The sequence below is a fragment of the Arctopsyche grandis genome, chromosome 1, assembly GCF_051622035.1.
Source record: "Arctopsyche grandis isolate Sample6627 chromosome 1, ASM5162203v2, whole genome shotgun sequence".
Lineage (NCBI taxonomy): Eukaryota > Metazoa > Arthropoda > Insecta > Trichoptera > Hydropsychidae > Arctopsyche > Arctopsyche grandis.
Genome location: NC_135355.1, coordinates 29,790,828 through 29,809,163, shown reverse-complemented (window position 1 = coordinate 29,809,163; position 18,336 = coordinate 29,790,828). Strand labels below are relative to the sequence as shown.

General features: G+C 39.2%; 2 protein-coding genes across 2 annotated transcripts; both read right to left on the bottom strand.

Moving 5' to 3' along the window:
- Nucleotides 1-8,175: 8,175 nt before the first annotated feature.
- On the bottom strand, nt 8,176-9,723 carry LOC143911438 (uncharacterized). The gene has a single exon (XM_077430314.1). The coding sequence runs from the start codon at nt 9,721-9,723 to the stop codon at nt 8,176-8,178; it is 1,548 nt and encodes a 515-aa protein (XP_077286440.1).
- Nucleotides 9,724-12,986: 3,263 nt separating this feature from the next.
- On the bottom strand, nt 12,987-16,038 carry LOC143910628 (zinc finger X-chromosomal protein-like). Its single transcript, XM_077429191.1, has 2 exons — nt 13,317-16,038; nt 12,987-13,036 (listed from the first exon to the last, which is right to left on the bottom strand). Exon 1 carries the CDS (start codon nt 15,980-15,982, stop codon nt 14,333-14,335), a length of 1,650 nt encoding a protein of 549 aa, XP_077285317.1. The 5' UTR covers nt 15,983-16,038; the 3' UTR covers nt 12,987-13,036; nt 13,317-14,332.
- Between the last annotated feature and the right edge of the window lie 2,298 nt (nt 16,039-18,336).

Sequence of the window (18,336 nt, the reverse complement as noted above, 5' to 3'; positions counted from 1 at the left end):
AACCCAACCTAACCTAACCATCACCGGAATCAAAGAGTTCGACATTGCAAGATATAACACAAAACGTGCTAACCTCACCAAACCTAACCCAACCTAACCTAAGGACCATCACCGGAATCAAAGAATTCGAGATTGTAAGATATACAGGAAACTCGCTAACCTCACCAAACTTAGCCCAACCGAACCTAACCATCACCGTATTCAAAGAATTCGAGATTGTAAGATTTTCCCAAAAATCACCAAACCTAACCCAACCTAACCTAACCATCACCGAAATCAAAGAATTCGAGATTGTAAGTTGTAAACAAAACTCGCTAACTTCACGAAACCTAACCCAACCTAACCTAACCATCACCGAAATCAAAGAATTCGAGATTGTAAGTTATACACAAAATTCGCTAACCTCACGAAACCTAACCCAACCTAACCTAACCATCACCGGAATCAAAGAGTTCGACATTGCAAGATATAACACAAAACGTGCTAACCTCACCAAACCTAACCCAACCTAACCTAAGGACCATCACCGGAATCAAAGAATTCGAGATTGTAAGATATAACACAAAACGTGCTAACCTCGCCAAACCTCACCCAACCTAACCTAACCATCACCGGAATCAAAGAGTTCGACATTGCAAGATATACACAAAACGTGCTAACCTCACCAAACCTAACCCAACCTAACCTAAGGACCATCACCGGAATCAATGAATTCGAGATTGTAAGATATACAGGAAACTCGCTAACCTCACCAAACTTAGCCCAACCGAACCTAACCATCACCGTATTCAAAGAGTTCGACATTGCAAGATATACACAAAACGTGCTAACCTCACCAAACCTAACCCAACCTAACCTAAGGACCATTACCGGAATCAATGAATTCGAGATTGTAAGATATACAGGAAACTCGCTAACCTCACCAAACTTAGCCCAACCGAACCTAACCATCACCGTATTCAAAGAATTCGACATTGCAAGATATACACAAAACTCGCTAACCTCACCAAAGCTAACCCAACCTACACCGGATTTTAAGAATTCGACATTGCATGATATACACAAAACGGGCTTACCTCACCATTCCTCACCCAACCTAACCTAACCATCACCGAAATCAAAGAATTCGAGATTGTAAGTTATACACAAAATTCGCTAACCTCACGAAACCTAACCCAACCTAACCTAACCATCACCGGAATCAAAGAGTTCGACATTGCAAGATATAACACAAAACGTGCTAACCTCACCAAACCTAACCCAACCTAACCTAACCATCACCGGAATCAAAGAGTTCGACATTGCAAGATATACACAAAACGTGCTAACCTCACCAAACCTAACCCAACCTAACCTAAGGACCATCACCGGAATCAAAGAATTCGACATTGCAAGATATACACAAAACTCGCTAACCTCACCAAAGCTAACCCAACCTACACCGGATTTTAAGAATTCGACATTGCATGATATACACAAAACGGGCTTACCTCACCATACCTCACCCAACCTAACCTAACCATCACCGGAATCAAAGAGTTCGACATTGCAAGATATAACACAAAACGTGCTAACCTCACCAAACCTAACCCAACCTAACCTAAGGACCATCACCGGAATCAAAGAATTCGAGATTGTAAGATATACAGGAAACTCGCTAACCTCACCAAACTTAGCCCAACCGAACCTAACCATCACCGTATTCAAAGAATTCGAGATTGTAAGATTTTCCCAAAAATCACCAAACCTAACCCAACCTAACCTAACCATCACCGAAATCAAAGAATTCGAGATTGTAAGTTGTAAACAAAACTCGCTAACTTCACGAAACCTAACCCAACCTAACCTAACCATCACCGAAATCAAAGAATTCGAGATTGTAAGTTATACACAAAATTCGCTAACCTCACGAAACCTAACCCAACCTAACCTAACCATCACCGGAATCAAAGAGTTCGACATTGCAAGATATAACACAAAACGTGCTAACCTCACCAAACCTAACCCAACCTAACCTAAGGACCATCACCGGAATCAAAGAATTCGAGATTGTAAGATATAACACAAAACGTGCTAACCTCGCCAAACCTCACCCAACCTAACCTAACCATCACCGGAATCAAAGAGTTCGACATTGCAAGATATACACAAAACGTGCTAACCTCACCAAACCTAACCCAACCTAACCTAAGGACCATCACCGGAATCAATGAATTCGAGATTGTAAGATATACAGGAAACTCGCTAACCTCACCAAACTTAGCCCAACCGAACCTAACCATCACCGTATTCAAAGAGTTCGACATTGCAAGATATACACAAAACGTGCTAACCTCACCAAACCTAACCCAACCTAACCTAAGGACCATTACCGGAATCAATGAATTCGAGATTGTAAGATATACAGGAAACTCGCTAACCTCACCAAACTTAGCCCAACCGAACCTAACCATCACCGTATTCAAAGAATTCGACATTGCAAGATATACACAAAACTCGCTAACCTCACCAAAGCTAACCCAACCTACACCGGATTTTAAGAATTCGACATTGCATGATATACACAAAACGGGCTTACCTCACCATTCCTCACCCAACCTAACCTAACCATCACCGAAATCAAAGAATTCGAGATTGTAAGTTATACACAAAATTCGCTAACCTCACGAAACCTAACCCAACCTAACCTAACCATCACCGGAATCAAAGAGTTCGACATTGCAAGATATAACACAAAACGTGCTAACCTCACCAAACCTAACCCAACCTAACCTAACCATCACCGGAATCAAAGAGTTCGACATTGCAAGATATACACAAAACGTGCTAACCTCACCAAACCTAACCCAACCTAACCTAAGGACCATCACCGGAATCAAAGAATTCGACATTGCAAGATATACACAAAACTCGCTAACCTCACCAAAGCTAACCCAACCTACACCGGATTTTAAGAATTCGACATTGCATGATATACACAAAACGGGCTTACCTCACCATACCTCACCCAACCTAACCTAACCATCACCGGAATCAAAGAGTTCGACATTGCAAGATATAACACAAAACGTGCTAACCTCACCAAACCTAACCCAACCTAACCTAAGGACCATCACCGGAATCAAAGAATTCGAGATTGTAAGATATACAGGAAACTCGCTAACCTCACCAAACTTAGCCCAACCGAACCTAACCATCACCGTATTCAAAGAATTCGAGATTGTAAGATTTTCCCAAAAATCACCAAACCTAACCCAACCTAACCTAACCATCACCGAAATCAAAGAATTCGAGATTGTAAGTTGTAAACAAAACTCGCTAACTTCACGAAACCTAACCCAACCTAACCTAACCATCACCGAAATCAAAGAATTCGAGATTGTAAGTTATACACAAAATTCGCTAACCTCACGAAACCTAACCCAACCTAACCTAACCATCACCGGAATCAAAGAGTTCGACATTGCAAGATATAACACAAAACGTGCTAACCTCACCAAACCTAACCCAACCTAACCTAAGGACCATCACCGGAATCAAAGAATTCGAGATTGTAAGATATAACACAAAACGTGCTAACCTCGCCAAACCTCACCCAACCTAACCTAACCATCACCGGAATCAAAGAGTTCGACATTGCAAGATATACACAAAACGTGCTAACCTCACCAAACCTAACCCAACCTAACCTAAGGACCATCACCGGAATCAATGAATTCGAGATTGTAAGATATACAGGAAACTCGCTAACCTCACCAAACTTAGCCCAACCGAACCTAACCATCACCGTATTCAAAGAATTCGACATTGCAAGATATACACAAAACTCGCTAACCTCACCAAAGCTAACCCAACCTACACCGGATTTTAAGAATTCGACATTGCATGATATACACAAAACGGGCTTACCTCACCATTCCTCACCCAACCTAACCTAACCATCACCGAAATCAAAGAATTCGAGATTGTAAGTTATACACAAAATTCGCTAACCTCACGAAACCTAACCCAACCTAACCTAACCATCACCGGAATCAAAGAGTTCGACATTGCAAGATATAACACAAAACGTGCTAACCTCACCAAACCTAACCCAACCTAACCTAACCATCACCGGAATCAAAGAGTTCGACATTGCAAGATATACACAAAACGTGCTAACCTCACCAAACCTAACCCAACCTAACCTAAGGACTATCACCGGAATCAAAGAATTCGAGATTGTAAGATATAACACAAAACGTGCTAACCTCGCCAAACCTCACCCAACCTAACCTAACCATCACCGGAATCAAAGAGTTCGACATTGCAAGATATACACAAAACGTGCTAACCTCACCAAACCTAACCCAACCTAACCTAAGGACCATCACCGTAATCAAAGAATTCGAGATTGTAAGATATACAGGAAACTCGCTAACCTCACCAAACTTAGCCCAACCGAACCTAACCATCACCGTATTCAAAGAATTCGACATTGCAAGATATACACAAAACTCGCTAACCTCACCAAAGCTAACCCAACCTACACCGGATTTTAAGAATTCGACATTGCATGATATACACAAAACGGGCTTACCTCACCATACCTCACCCAACCTAACCTAACCATCACCGGAATCAAAGAATTCGACATTGCAAGATATAACACAAAACGTGCTAACCTCACCAAACCTCACCCAACCTTATCTATCCATCACCGGATTTAAATAATTGTCGAATTCTTTGAATCCGGTTATGGTTAGTTTAGGTTGGGTGAGGTTTGGTGTGGTTAGCACGTTTTGTGTATATCTTACAATCTCGAATTCTTTGATTCCGATGATGGTTAGGTTAGGTTGGGTTAGGTTTGGTGAGGTTAGCACGTTTTGTGTATATCTTGCAATGTTGAATTTTTTGATTCTGGTGATGGTTCGGTTAGGTTGGTTGAGATTTAGTGAGGTTAGCGTGTTTTGTGTTTATCTTGCAATGTCGAATTCTTTGATTCCGGTGATGGTTAGGTTAGGTTAGGTTTGGTGAGGTTTGGTGAGGTTATCCCGTTTTGTGTATATCTTGCAATGTCGAATTCTTTGATTCCGGTTAATGTAAGGTCTGGTTGAGAAAGGTTTGGTGAGTTTAACGAGTTTTCTATATATCTTTCAATCTCGAATTCTTTGTTTCCGGTGGAGTTTAGGTTAGGTTGGGTGAGGTTTGGTGAGGTTAGTCCGTTTTGTGTAAATACTTCAATGTCGAATTCTTTAAATCCGGTGATGGTAAGGTTAGGTTGGGTGAGGTTTGGTGAGGTTAGCACGTTTTGTGTATATCTTACAATCTCGAAATCTTTGATTCCGGTGATGGTTAGGTTAGGTTGGGTTAGGTTTGGTTTGGTTAGCACGTTTTGTGTATATCTTGCAATATCGAATTCTTTAAATCCGGTGATGGTTAGGTTAGGTTGGGTGATGTTTGGTGAGGTTAGCGAGTTTTGTGTATATCTTACAATCTCGAAATGTAATTTACAATGTAATTTATGGATCTATTTTGCTTTTGCCATTTTTCTTGTAAAATAGCGGTCGCTTTCGCTCCCTCTGCCACTTTCCATCCTCTCCTTACTATCGGTCCTTATATACCCTTTCTCAGCCATAGCCCATACATCAGCCTTTCGTTCAATTCCAACACTACGTATATATATGTATATATTTTCTTAGCGGCGGTTATCTTGGTAGCGATTTACATTTGGGATATAACCTTTTTACCCATCTTTTTGTTCCAAAGACAAGACGAATTTGTTACAATATTTTATTTTAAATAAAAGTGTAATGTTACAATTTATAAGAAAATATGTAATATAACTGAAATACTAAATATAACTGGCAAAAATAGTATATTTATATTCGAATTTGTGGTCGATATTCATAATATTATGTAAAAATCACGAAGGGAAGAAGTTGAAGAGTGTATTTTTATGTACATACATACATATATAGCTGATATCTGGTTTATTAGGATTTTTTTTTTCTTCTTAATTATTTGGATTTAGTCTGTATTACAGCTAAAATCTTCTTATGGGGGGCGTATGAAGTGAAACGACGGAATTGTCGAAGACACGACTATTTAATATAATGGGCGGGAAGGAAGTAAAGCAGTAGCAACCCAACATGGCCAAGTTGGTCCCAGCTATCAGGATGGTGACCGAAAATCATATTGTAGAGCAGTGGTTCTCAAGTGCGGCCACGGTGGCCGCATGCGGCCACTAGTGGATTTTACTGCGGCCACCAGCGACTTAATAGTAAATAATACTAATATTTAAAAAAAATATATATATTTTAAAAACTACAAAAAAGTAACTTAACAATAGTAGAAACCATGCTCATCATTGACAAACTAAAAAATATAGCGCAAAGCCTTGTGACATAAGTTGAAAATGACAATTTTTCAATTTTGTCTTCTGTTAGTGATTTGATAGATAAGATGACAGACACAACTTCAAAATTAAAATTAAAATTTAAAATAATAGAGTGTTTTAAATCTTTGAATCTGGAAATTGATAAAGGGTTCGAAGAATTGAATTTTTTTAAAACTGTTTCTTTTGTATGTTCCCCTTTTATTATGATGACAAATGAAAATTTCATAGTACTACAAAATAGATTAAAATCATTTTCAGTATTGAGATTAATTAACTGGGCTAACGTAAAAAATTTAGTATTAGAAATTTGTCATGATCAAGTACTTAATAACCATTTTAATAATATTTCGGTTCAAAAATTTTGGTCGGAAATATACGTTGACAATGAAACAAACCAATACAAAGATTTGGCAACAATTGCTTTATTAATATTGTCTATTTTTCCCACTACCGTATATTGCGAAAGATCATTCAGTGTAAAGCACTTAGAAGTAGCAATGCGGCTTGCATTGGAAGAAAGGAGTATTGAGCAATTTCCATTTGCAATATAAGGAGTATTGAGCAATTTATTTTATTTTATGAATAAATCGATCCACTTTTTTTTGTAACTTTAATTTATTTGATTAAATTTGGTGCGGCCACCAGACATTTCCATGGGACCACTATTATCACCTGTGCGGCCACGGTAAAATTTCGCCTGAGAACCACTGTTCACTACATTCTAATACACTTTTAGAGGTTGTGATCGAGAAATCTCGTCTCGAGAAATTTTGATTCTCGTTTCTCGAGAATATCTCAAGAAATCGTTTATTAGAATCTCGAAAATATCGAGAATATTCTTAATTTATCACTACATGTTTTTGCTCAATAAACTGACTGATTTGTATACTTGTTAACTCGTAAATAATTTTGTGAAGTATTGTAATATGTATAGATGGTCAGTATTTTTATTATTTGTCCGGTAAGTTATTATTCGGTCATCATATATGTAAGTACATATACACCTGTTACAACGAAATCGCACCATTTTTAAGTTACATATACATACGTATGTATGTGCATGCAGGTACTAGTCACTAGTGCGAAATTATTCGGTTATGATATCACTAAAACGCTAGTGAAAATATATTTTCACTGACAATATGACCCCACTTAACACACATAAAACAAAGATTTTTGATTTATTATTTATTTATTCGAGTATTTGTTCCTTAGATATTAATCAATTTATAGTCAGTATTTTAATATGCATAGATGGTCAGTATTTTTATTATTTGTCCGGTCACAAAAACACGGGCAAAGCCGGGTAGCAACACTGGGAATTTTATAAAATTCTTTTTTACATATTGTTATTTTTACTATTTTAAATTACTTTTGTATATTTTTATTTTCTTTTCATGCCTTCTTTTATAATATTATTTTTATATAATTTTACTTTTTTTTCTTTTCAATGTTCTATTATATCTCTCTATATCTTTCTTTCGTCATGTCTTTAATAAAGTTGTAAACCCCTGATATAATATACATATGTATGTAGTGTTTGTGTCCTTTTGATTATTGTATGTTGTCAAGTTTATATGCTAAAAAAATCAATTCACTATATTAAAAAAAAATATACTTTCTCGAGAATTCTCGAGAATCTCGAGAAACTAAAAAAGAAAATCTCGAATTCTCGAGATTCAAATATTTCGAGAAAATAAGATTCTCAAATCTCGAGATTCTAATATTCCGAGAAAAGGAGATTCTCGAATCTTGAGAATCAAAAAAAGTCGAGAAATCACAACCTCTATACACTTTTAGGTATTCATTTCCTGTTCACATTCAGCAATATTTTCGAATTTCTTAAAGTGGGCATTTTTTATGTGCTTTGACATATCATGCAATGTATAGAATCCAGTTGAACAATATTGGCAAACATATGGAGTATAGTTGTTGTGATGCTGAGTAACATGACAATCCAACAGGGATTGGACGCTAAACTCTTTTATACAGTCATCAACATGGCACACGAATTTACTCGAATCGGAAGAACCATGCTTTTTTACATGAGCGGTAAGACTCCGTTTGTGACTGAATCGCTTTGAACATAAGTGGCAGGAGAAAATCATCTCACTCGCATGCGATTTCTTGTGCTCTCTCAGATTGGTAACGTCCTTGTTGCATATCTTACATTTTCCAGGTGCATTTGAGTGTATGGCACGGAAGTGTTGTTTCAGATTATCTTTTGTAGCTAAAGACGCGCTGCAAACATCGCAATCGTGAGGCCCCTCATTCTTGTGTACATTTAATTTGTGTTGTCTCAGCGTATAACTGGACTTCAACATTTTGCTGCAAATATTGCATTTGAAAGCACACACCTCAACATGAACAGTCATATGTCGCTTGAGGGCTCTCTTGGTTTTAAACCGCATTTCACATTTGCTACATAGAAAAGTTCGTTCGGTTACATGTGTCCATTTGTGAGAGCAATAAGAGGACCGAAGTCTAAAACGGCGTTTGCAAATTTCACACTCGTGCCGCATCTCGGTGTTGTGTCCGTTGAGATGAATTTTTAAATAAGCGGAACTCTTGACTATCTTGCCGCACAGGTGACATACATAAGATTTTTGCGGCGGTGGATTGATATGGATTCGTTCAATATGAGCAGTGAGAGCGGAATTTTTCATGAATGCAACGTCACAGTGAGAACATTTGTATACACGTTCGCCACGATGAACTCTTTTATGCATTTTGAAAGCTACCGTTCCAAATAATGTTTTCCCACAAATTTTACAGTCAGCTATTTTAGTAAATCTACTTTTACTATTTTTGTCCTTATTTGTATTTTTGGAGGAGATAGAAGTATATTCACTATCTTCTTCCTTTTTGAGTTCTTTTTTTACTATGATTTTTTCTTTGATATCATCTTCTCTTTTGACTTCAATCGGCAATGGAACTCCCAAGTAAACCATTCCAGAATCATTATCCCAATGATCTGTCTCACTTGGAGATGGGACTGGAAAAGGCGAGGTTTCTCTTTTTATTGATTGTATTGCATTGTTGTGTTTGTTCTTGTATTGTCTGTGTAGCGTATCAAATGGAATTTGCAAGCGTTGCGCACAGAGCAATCTACGTTCAGAACGACGACAAAGTGCAATGAATGCGGCTGCTGAAGGAAGTCTATGATCGCATTCGGAGCATATCCAAGAAGGGAAGTTGATGAAGTTAGGTGCATTGCGCGTGACTCGATTGCGTTCAGGCCGACTGAGAATAATGTTCAACATGCGTTTACGTCGAGCTTCATCCAGAGCAACGCCGGGTACTCCTACGCGCAAACACACTCTGCACACGCGGTCTTGATTCATCTCTTCACGTCAAGCGTCACGCCGCCCTTTTACCAATAACGAGCGCAGCTGTCACTTTGACAATTGTCCTAACGTCTTACGTTACGGCCATCATCGTTGATCTCAAATAAGAAGAGGTAAAGAGAAAAAAATATGCAATTAAAATAGGTTAGTTTCTTAACAAAAAATAATTTCGAACAATATGAAACGAGATTAAGAGTTTGCTTATTGTAAAGTGACAAGATATTTTTCGTTGCAAAGCGTGTCTAAAGAAAACCGAAATGCAACACAAACAAATCCCACTTCAATTTACTTTGTCTCCACTTCACCGTAAAATACTTCATCTGGAGTTAATACTAAATCTGAAGGTGTTATCGTCGTCGAACTTCGTCGTCTTCATACATGTTTTTAAAGTAATTGACAGGAAAATTAGGTTCGGTGATTATTCCGCAAAAAGCGATCTCACGCACGTTACTAAAATCTCGATCATGGAACATCTTACACCTTAAATCTCCATCAATCGAAATATTGTACTAACGAGAATTCAAGTGCCAGATACTCCGTATTCGCGATTTTTGTGGCAACAATTGTCGTGCGCGCGGTCGCAATTTGCGCAATAATCCGTTTTCCGAAAATTCAACATAACATCAAAATAATAAAGTGCGCGTGGGATAGTAACTTAGTGCTGCCAACTTAAAACCATGCATTAAAGTACACTAAATCCCTACTTTACTGTGAGATAAAGAACGCACGTGGAAAAAACACAGGGCATATTAAGAGGAACATGTTAAAACGATACTTTTTAACAGTTGAAAGACAAATTTGGAACAGTCCTGTGGGTCTCGGGGGAACAGGGTAGTTCCTCCCCCACGAGTTAGGGCGCGATCACACAGCGAGGGAGCGGTATGCTATACGCGGGATATTTTTTTTAGATAGTTTTAAACACACACAAATTGTAGGGTCATACCCGGTACGATACGCCGGATCTTACGGGATCGTGCGGGATCGGAGCGGTCTCGTTGAAATTCTATAGAATTGTTTATACTAACTTGACGGTGATATATAGTAATTCGTCGACCCTCGGACGACGCTTGACAGTGATCGATAACGGTGTATCCCATATTTGCAAAAAAATATAGCAGAACTTGTCGGAATAATAAGATTATAGAAAATACAAATTACATTAAGGATTTCAAGCTTTTATTGTTTAATAATTCAGTTTTAAACTTAATTAGTAAACAATTAACAAAAATAGACAAACAAGTGTCCGGTTTATAACAACAATTGACTAATGTTTCCGGGTAGGTTTAAGAATTAAATACTCATTCGATACTTTCATAAACAAACTCTGCGATCACGGACAAAGATGTATTCAGCATAAAGGGTTTTATGTAGTACACTAATTGTTTACCGGAACCAATTGTTACTAAATAAACAGAAATGACTAGACAATGGACTCAAGTTTTTTGGTACAAAAACTAAATACGTACTTAAATCCCTAATACCATCAACAGATAAACGAACAAAGATGTTTTTACGTAAAGGGCTATAGTGCACTCAATATGGACTGTAACTAATTGATACTGAATGCATTTCCGTATGAATGTATGTACATGTCGATACAATAACATGTTCGTTTAAAGAGAGCCCATTTTTACTTTATTTTATATCAAGAACAAAGTATTTTTTATTTATACTTTTTATACTCAAGAAAGTGGTGACTGCAAACAGTTCGTCTTTTGAGCTCGGTCATCGCAGTTCATAATATCGGTACATCGCAGTTCATAATGTCAGAAAAATTAATAGAAGTTGTGCGACAGTACGAATGTGTCTATGACGTCAGATCCGTAAAATATAAGGACCAAAACATTCGCAATGAAGCTTGGGAGGAGATGTCAAAAAAAATATGGGATACACCGTTATCGATCACTGTCAAGCGTCGTCCGAGCGTCGACGAATTGGTATATATCACCGTCAAGTTAGTATAAACAATTCTATAGAATTTCAACGAGACCGCTCCGATCCCGCACGATCCCGTAAGATCCGGCGTATCGTACCGGGTATGACCCTACAATTTGTGTGTGTTTAAAACTATCTAAAAAAAATATCCCGCGTATAGCATACCGCTCCCTCGCTGTGTGATCGCGCCCTTAGGGCCGAATGCTCGAGTGACAGCTCCACTGCCGTAACCATGGCGACCGGTGTTGCCACCCTCTTCTATGGGGTCGCCACATCACTCCCTCCCCAGCGACATTGCGTAGCCGTCGCGACAACTACGGGATGTAGCTGTCCAGATGGGCTGGCCACCGGACTCTCCTGCCATTCCGTGTGGTTGCTTGTCGGCCAGTTTCTTGCTGTGGTTCTGCATTTTCTTGGGGGGCTCTCTCTGCTCTCTCTGGGGGCTCTCCGCTGCTTTCCATGTATGCCGGCTTTATGCGGTCTACCGATACGGTGACATTGGAATCCTTAATTCTCAGTGTGAAGAACTTCGGTCCCCTCTTCAACACCCTGTATGGACCATCGTATGGAGGCTGTAATCGATGCGGTTGATGATACTCCGAGCTGGACTGTGAGTCGTTGTGGCTCGTGGAGGTGTTGTAGCGCTACCGCCCGTCTCGGCGTGACGACGCTCGTGGGGACGGACGGGGCCTTGATGATGATGATGATGATGGTGCTGAGGTGGTGTATGTCTTGTGGTGCTGGATGACCGTTCTATGTGTAGTGGATCGCGCATGACTCCACATCCAGCTGTCAAGATCGTCGTCTCATTCGCTCCCCCATTTTTTAAAGCACCTGTCGTCGGCGTTGTGGCTAGACTCCAGGTAGGTAGGTAGGTAGGTAGGTAGCCGTGTCTGCTCGTTTATTGTCACCCGCGGGCCGCGACGCGTGTTGTGTTGATGGCGATGGGGGCGCGGCGGGTAGCTTCCCCGCCTGGCTCGGCGAGGCAGGGATGAGCGGCATGTTGAAATTGATCGAGGCTGCGTGGCTCGATGTCGGGGGTCACCAGTATGGAGGATGAACGAATGAGACGACTGGCATGTTAATGCACGTGTTTATTATATGACAGCTGAAGACAGAGTGAGTAGTAGCTCTCCGAACCCAGCCGAGTTGGTTCCCACTCGCAGGAAGGCAACCAAACTCGACCATGTCGTATAAGCGAGCCGCCACAGTCCCATACAATTCCGAACATCTGGTCACTTAACCTATTGCTAAAATTAAAGGAATAGCATTTTTAAATATTGTTGCGTAGGGGTGGGTGGAGTATCTAAATAAAAGGCCAAAGTCGCTTCACAGCATTTATTGGGTGATTAAGGAGATCCACGCACTGGCAGTGCTCCTTCCAGAATGCCTTCATATGGCCCAAGTTCCTGCTGGTCGCTCACTGCATCTTCGACGTCCATTTACTTCTCCATTGTTAAGGCACGTACACGGATATGCAGTCCCGCGGTCCAAACCATGCAGTCCCACTCTTTCGCGCTGTCAGTTCTGAGAACTCTAACGGGAAGCCATGCCGACCACTTAGTCCATTCGGGAGTCTCCATTGTTAGCCGAATACACTTAAACCTGGAGATGATCTTCGAAACCAATTATGTCAAACGGTCGCAGGGTCTCACGCTCGTCCGGATTCTGGGAAATAGCGGAGATGCTACTCAGCCTAATCCGAGGGTCTCCATTGTAACCCTCGAAAATATTTAAGCCGACTGATAATCTCGTTTGCACTTAACCGGTGGCGTACGCTACAATATTATAAATTTCTTCACGGTTTTAGTAAAAAATTGCAAAATTTTGAAGTTTTATTAGTGATTAATTCTGATTGATATTGAATTATCCTACTTAACCAACGCTAATTAGCTAATATGGTAATTATATATGCGATGGATGAGTGTGGAATTAAAGAGCCGGTTGACCACTGGTTTCAAAGTTACCTATCAAACAGATCTATCTCCACAGTCATCGATGACACTGAATTGTTTAGATATATTGTATGTACATAGATATAATACTTATATTTAAGAGAGCTCTCTCCGCCAACAAACTATTTGTTATAGTTTGGCGGATTTATATATTTGTAATGTGTTTAAAATGAACAAAAAAAAAAAAAAAACTTGCAATCTATTTCCCTTTAGGACATATGATCTAGTATTTTTCAATACCTGTAATATGTATTAAATACTTAAGGCTATAGTAGCTCCTTAACCCCACCGGCAATCGAAAGTTAACAAAGACCGGATGCTTATACATATACTGGGTATTCATGCAGTCCATATGTACAGACTGCCATTCATATGTACCTTATCTTTGTTATAGATTTGGGAAATAGTGCGTTTTAGAAGTTTAAAATTCTTGTTTGCCAATAGTTATCATTTTTAGTTTGTTCAAGCACACAGTAAATTGTATACATTGCCAATGTATTTTTACAGCTTTATTTTATTAACATTAAACAAAAAAAAATTACATGTTACAATAAATATATGTATGTACATAAAGAATTTAGCACAAATATGTAGAATATATTAGGTTTAACTATTCAATGTCGAAAAAAGTCATTTATCACTTTATTCTACTGATATATAAACGAGATTTTTTAAAACATAATATATACACATAAAGAATAAACTTAATATAACTCTCAAGAATTAATTAGCAAATCATTATCGGCAAAATCTTCATACTGCCTAAAGTGAGCATTTTTAACATGTTTGGACATTTCAGGTAATGTATAGAATCCTTTTGAACAGTACTGGCAAATGTATGGCGTGTGTTCACTGTGATACTGTGAAACGTGAATGTCTAGCAAACTTTGGGTGGTAAATCTCTTATCACAGTTATTGATATCGCATACAAATTTAGCTGACTCCAACAATGTGTGGGTCTTCATATGAGCAGTGAGACTGCGCTTGAGACCGTATCGTCTTGGACACAAGTGGCACCGGAAAATCATCTCACTACTGTGCGACTTTTTGTGTAATCTCAGATTTGGAACATCTTTGTTGCATATCCTGCACATGCCCGGTTTGTTCGAATGTATGGCTCGGAAGTGTTGTTTCAAATTGTCTTTTGTTACTAAAGCTGCGCCGCATATATCGCATATATGAGGTTTAACCTGGTTGTGTACATTATCTTTGTGTTGCCTTAGAGTGACGGTTGATTTTAACATTTTTCCGCAAATTTCGCATTTGAATGTGCGCACATCGACATGAACCGTCATGTGTCGCTGCAGTCTTCCCCGAGAATCAAACCGTAAATCGCATTTATCGCACTGGTGCTTACGGTCGGGTCTCTTATCTGAATGCATAGTTCGCTGATGGTATTTTAGGCGGCCTTGGGATTTATAGATGTGTTTGCAAATATCACACGGCACCTTCAAATCTACATCGTGAGTTTCCAAGTGCTTTTTAAGAGCAGAGTTAGAGACGCTTGTTTTCCCACACTGATGGCAAACAAAATTTTTGTTATACTTAGGTTTAGGTTTAGGATTTATATGTACCCGATCAATGTGGTTTTTGAGAATTCCGCTACTCATGTATGCAGCATTACAGTGAGGGCATTTATAAGCACGTTCTTTACAGTGGACGTTTAGATGCGCTTTAAAAGTAAAAATACCTCTTAGTATTTCTCCACAAAGTTTACATTTATAACACTTAGAAGGTCTGCCTATTTTACCACTTTTATATTTAATTATGTTTTTCGAAGGTTTTGGTGTATAGTCATCGTCATTTTCCTCTTTTGTATTAGCCCGGATTGCCTTTTTTATTTTGCTTTCCTTTTTGACTTTTGTTTCCGTTTTGATTTCGTTTTCTTCTTTTACAATTTTGACATTGTTCTCTATTTTGATTTTTATCGGGAGTGGAACTTTTTGGCAAACAATTTCGTAGTCGTCGTTGTCCCAATGATCACTGTCGACTGATGATGGAGCAGGAGAAGGTTCCTCTTTAACCAAATTTACTCTATCGGGTGCTTTCGTCTTATTGTATTTTTGGTACAATGTATCAAATGGAATCTGTAATCGCTGTGCACGTAGTAATTTCTGTTCGGAGCGGCGGCATAGTGCAACGAAAGTAGCAGCTGAAGGAAGTCGACGATCGCATTGGGAACATATCCATGAAGGTAAGTGGTCGACTTTGGGAGTTTTCCGTGTGGTTCGTTTCATCTCCGGGCAATTGCTAATAACGGCAAACATGCTTTTACGACGACCCTCATCCAGAGACACACCAGATGTGCCCACTCGTAAGCACACTCTGCATACATGTCGATTTAACATGTCGAAATTTTGACTCATAAACACAACCGCTGCTAAACCCACTCGCTGTTATCTGTCAACAATTATTTGACAGTAATCGTAATGCCTTATTTTACGACCATTGTTTATGACGGATTCTCGGTTACATGACGGTACTTGGATTATTAGTCACATTGCGATGGTCACAAAGACAATTTTTGCTATGAAAACAATTTTTTGATATGACATTTTTTGCAACACGACATCTTGTTCGTGGATATTTCGTTTAAGGACATCTGGCAGTGATTTTAACCTTATCTTTGTACGTAGTAACAATAGATAAAGTTTGTGATCATAATAAGTATGATAAATTATACAAGTCAATAATTTTTGAATATTTTTACCTCAATTGGAAGTAGTACTTTTACTCTAGAGAATCAAGGTTTTTAAGTTTTATTTCGAAGCCTTTCAGTGGATTGAACTGAAATTTTATATCTAGATGTTTAAACTTATTACCAAGTTATATATAAAATTTAGTGAACACCCGTCAAATGGTTATTGGATTATTAATCAGATTGCGGTGGTCACAAAAACAATTTTTGCTATGAAAACCGCGAATGCGGAATATTTAGCACTCGAGTTTTCGTTAGTATTGTTACGTACGCCGTGGATTGAGCGAGTTGTACTTAGACCAACGGATATCTGTTATCGGTTAACTAAATGCATGCACTTACTTCCAAAGATTATATCTGGACTCTAAGTGCATTTAGGCTAAACAATGACCGTTATTAGTTAGTTCTCAGAATCGATACGGGAAGACCCAATGTCTTGGAAATACATATCCGAATACGTGACTACAACAGGTAAACAGATTAGGCGTCCTGAGAGATCTACCCTTTATAAGGCGGTACGTAGGCGATATAATTCAGTCTGGACGGAGCAGTGACAGTGTGTGTAACTCCTTTATCATCAATAAATGCTGTGAAACGACTGTTGGCCTTTTTCTTGGATCCTCCACCCACCCCTACGCAACAGTATGATAGTTATCGTTAGTATGATGGACTTTTCGGCTGCCAGATGTTCCGTTATAGAGATTTTAGTGACTTTTGTGATCAATGATCACCGAACCCCGTCACCCATATGACGAATAACATTTCAAGGGGTCAAAATATATTACAACTGAAAAAACAGTTCAACTATAAATTGGTAACCATCTAACATGGAAATATTAGGTTTTCGTATAAACGTCATGTATAGACTCCAGGGATGTTCAACTCGAGAGCACCCCGGAAGTCGGTTTTGTGAGATAGCTAGTGGTAAGCTTGGGCGGGGCTGGTTTCCTCAAGGTGCCTTCCTTCGTCGTCGGTGGTCTGGTCTCTGCTGATGTCGGCTGCTCTGCTATGTCCCTTTCTCCTTCGTAATGTGCGTGGGATGCGTGATGTGGAAAAAGGGGGGAAATTGTATAATAATGAAAACAGGTTGTAATTCTGTTTGTATGGTGACTGTATTTTATATATATATATATATACAGAGATCAAGCAGGGGGGACAGGCGGGGGGAGTAACAAAGTAACCACGCGTGCCTTTTGAGGTTGGCCACGCGTAGCTCAGTTGTCTGCCTTCTGGACGAAGACAGACCAAGCTTCCTCTGGTGCACACCGCTATTGACAACTGTCAGTTTGTGTGCCAACCGCTGTCTCAGGGTGGCCAGCACAAAAATATATCGGCCAAATCGTGGGTCGTAAAGCCACGAAAGCCGATCATCAGACATAGTCTGAACACGTCATTCGACTAATAAATTGATTTGGAAAGTCACATTTTTGTTTTGAACACTTCTTAAAGTTTACGTAATACGGTATTCATTACCTTTATTATTAACTAGTGTTGTGCCCGTTGAAATTTCAACGGGTGGTTTCGGAAAGAAATTGATACATGATTTGAAATAAAGTTACAATACGCATAGTAATAATTGATCAAAATCGGAACTAAAACAGAAATCGGGAATCGGAACTGAAACAGGGATCGGTATCCGGAACTGAAAATGGAGTCCGTACCCGAAACAAAAAGGAATCCAGAACCGGAAATGAAAAAGGAATCAGGATCCAGAACTGAAAAAGGAATCGCGATCCGGAACTGAAACAGTAATCGAAGTTGCCGCACCGAGGGGTCGCCCCACCAGCCCTCCAGCGCCCTTGCGGCCAACCCCCCCCCCCCCCCCGACGCCCTCAGATATCCCATGAAAAAAACAAAACGTCTTTGCAAATTCAAAGCGTTTCCAAATTCCAAAGTTCGCTGTTTTCCATGCACCCCAATACATTTCAGGTATAAATTCCGTATGTAAAATTATTATACGTGATCAAATTTGTTCAATCTGGATTCCAATAAGATTTTTTTCATCCGGCCCTCCATACATTT

What these genes read in the sequence shown, in the direction of transcription:
- LOC143911438 (XM_077430314.1), bottom strand. Translation starts at nt 9,723, where the DNA reads ATGAATCAAGACCGCGTGTGCAGAGTGTGTTTGCGCGTAGGAGTACCC.
- LOC143910628 (XM_077429191.1), bottom strand. Translation starts at nt 15,982, where the DNA reads ATGAGTCAAAATTTCGACATGTTAAATCGACATGTATGCAGAGTGTGC.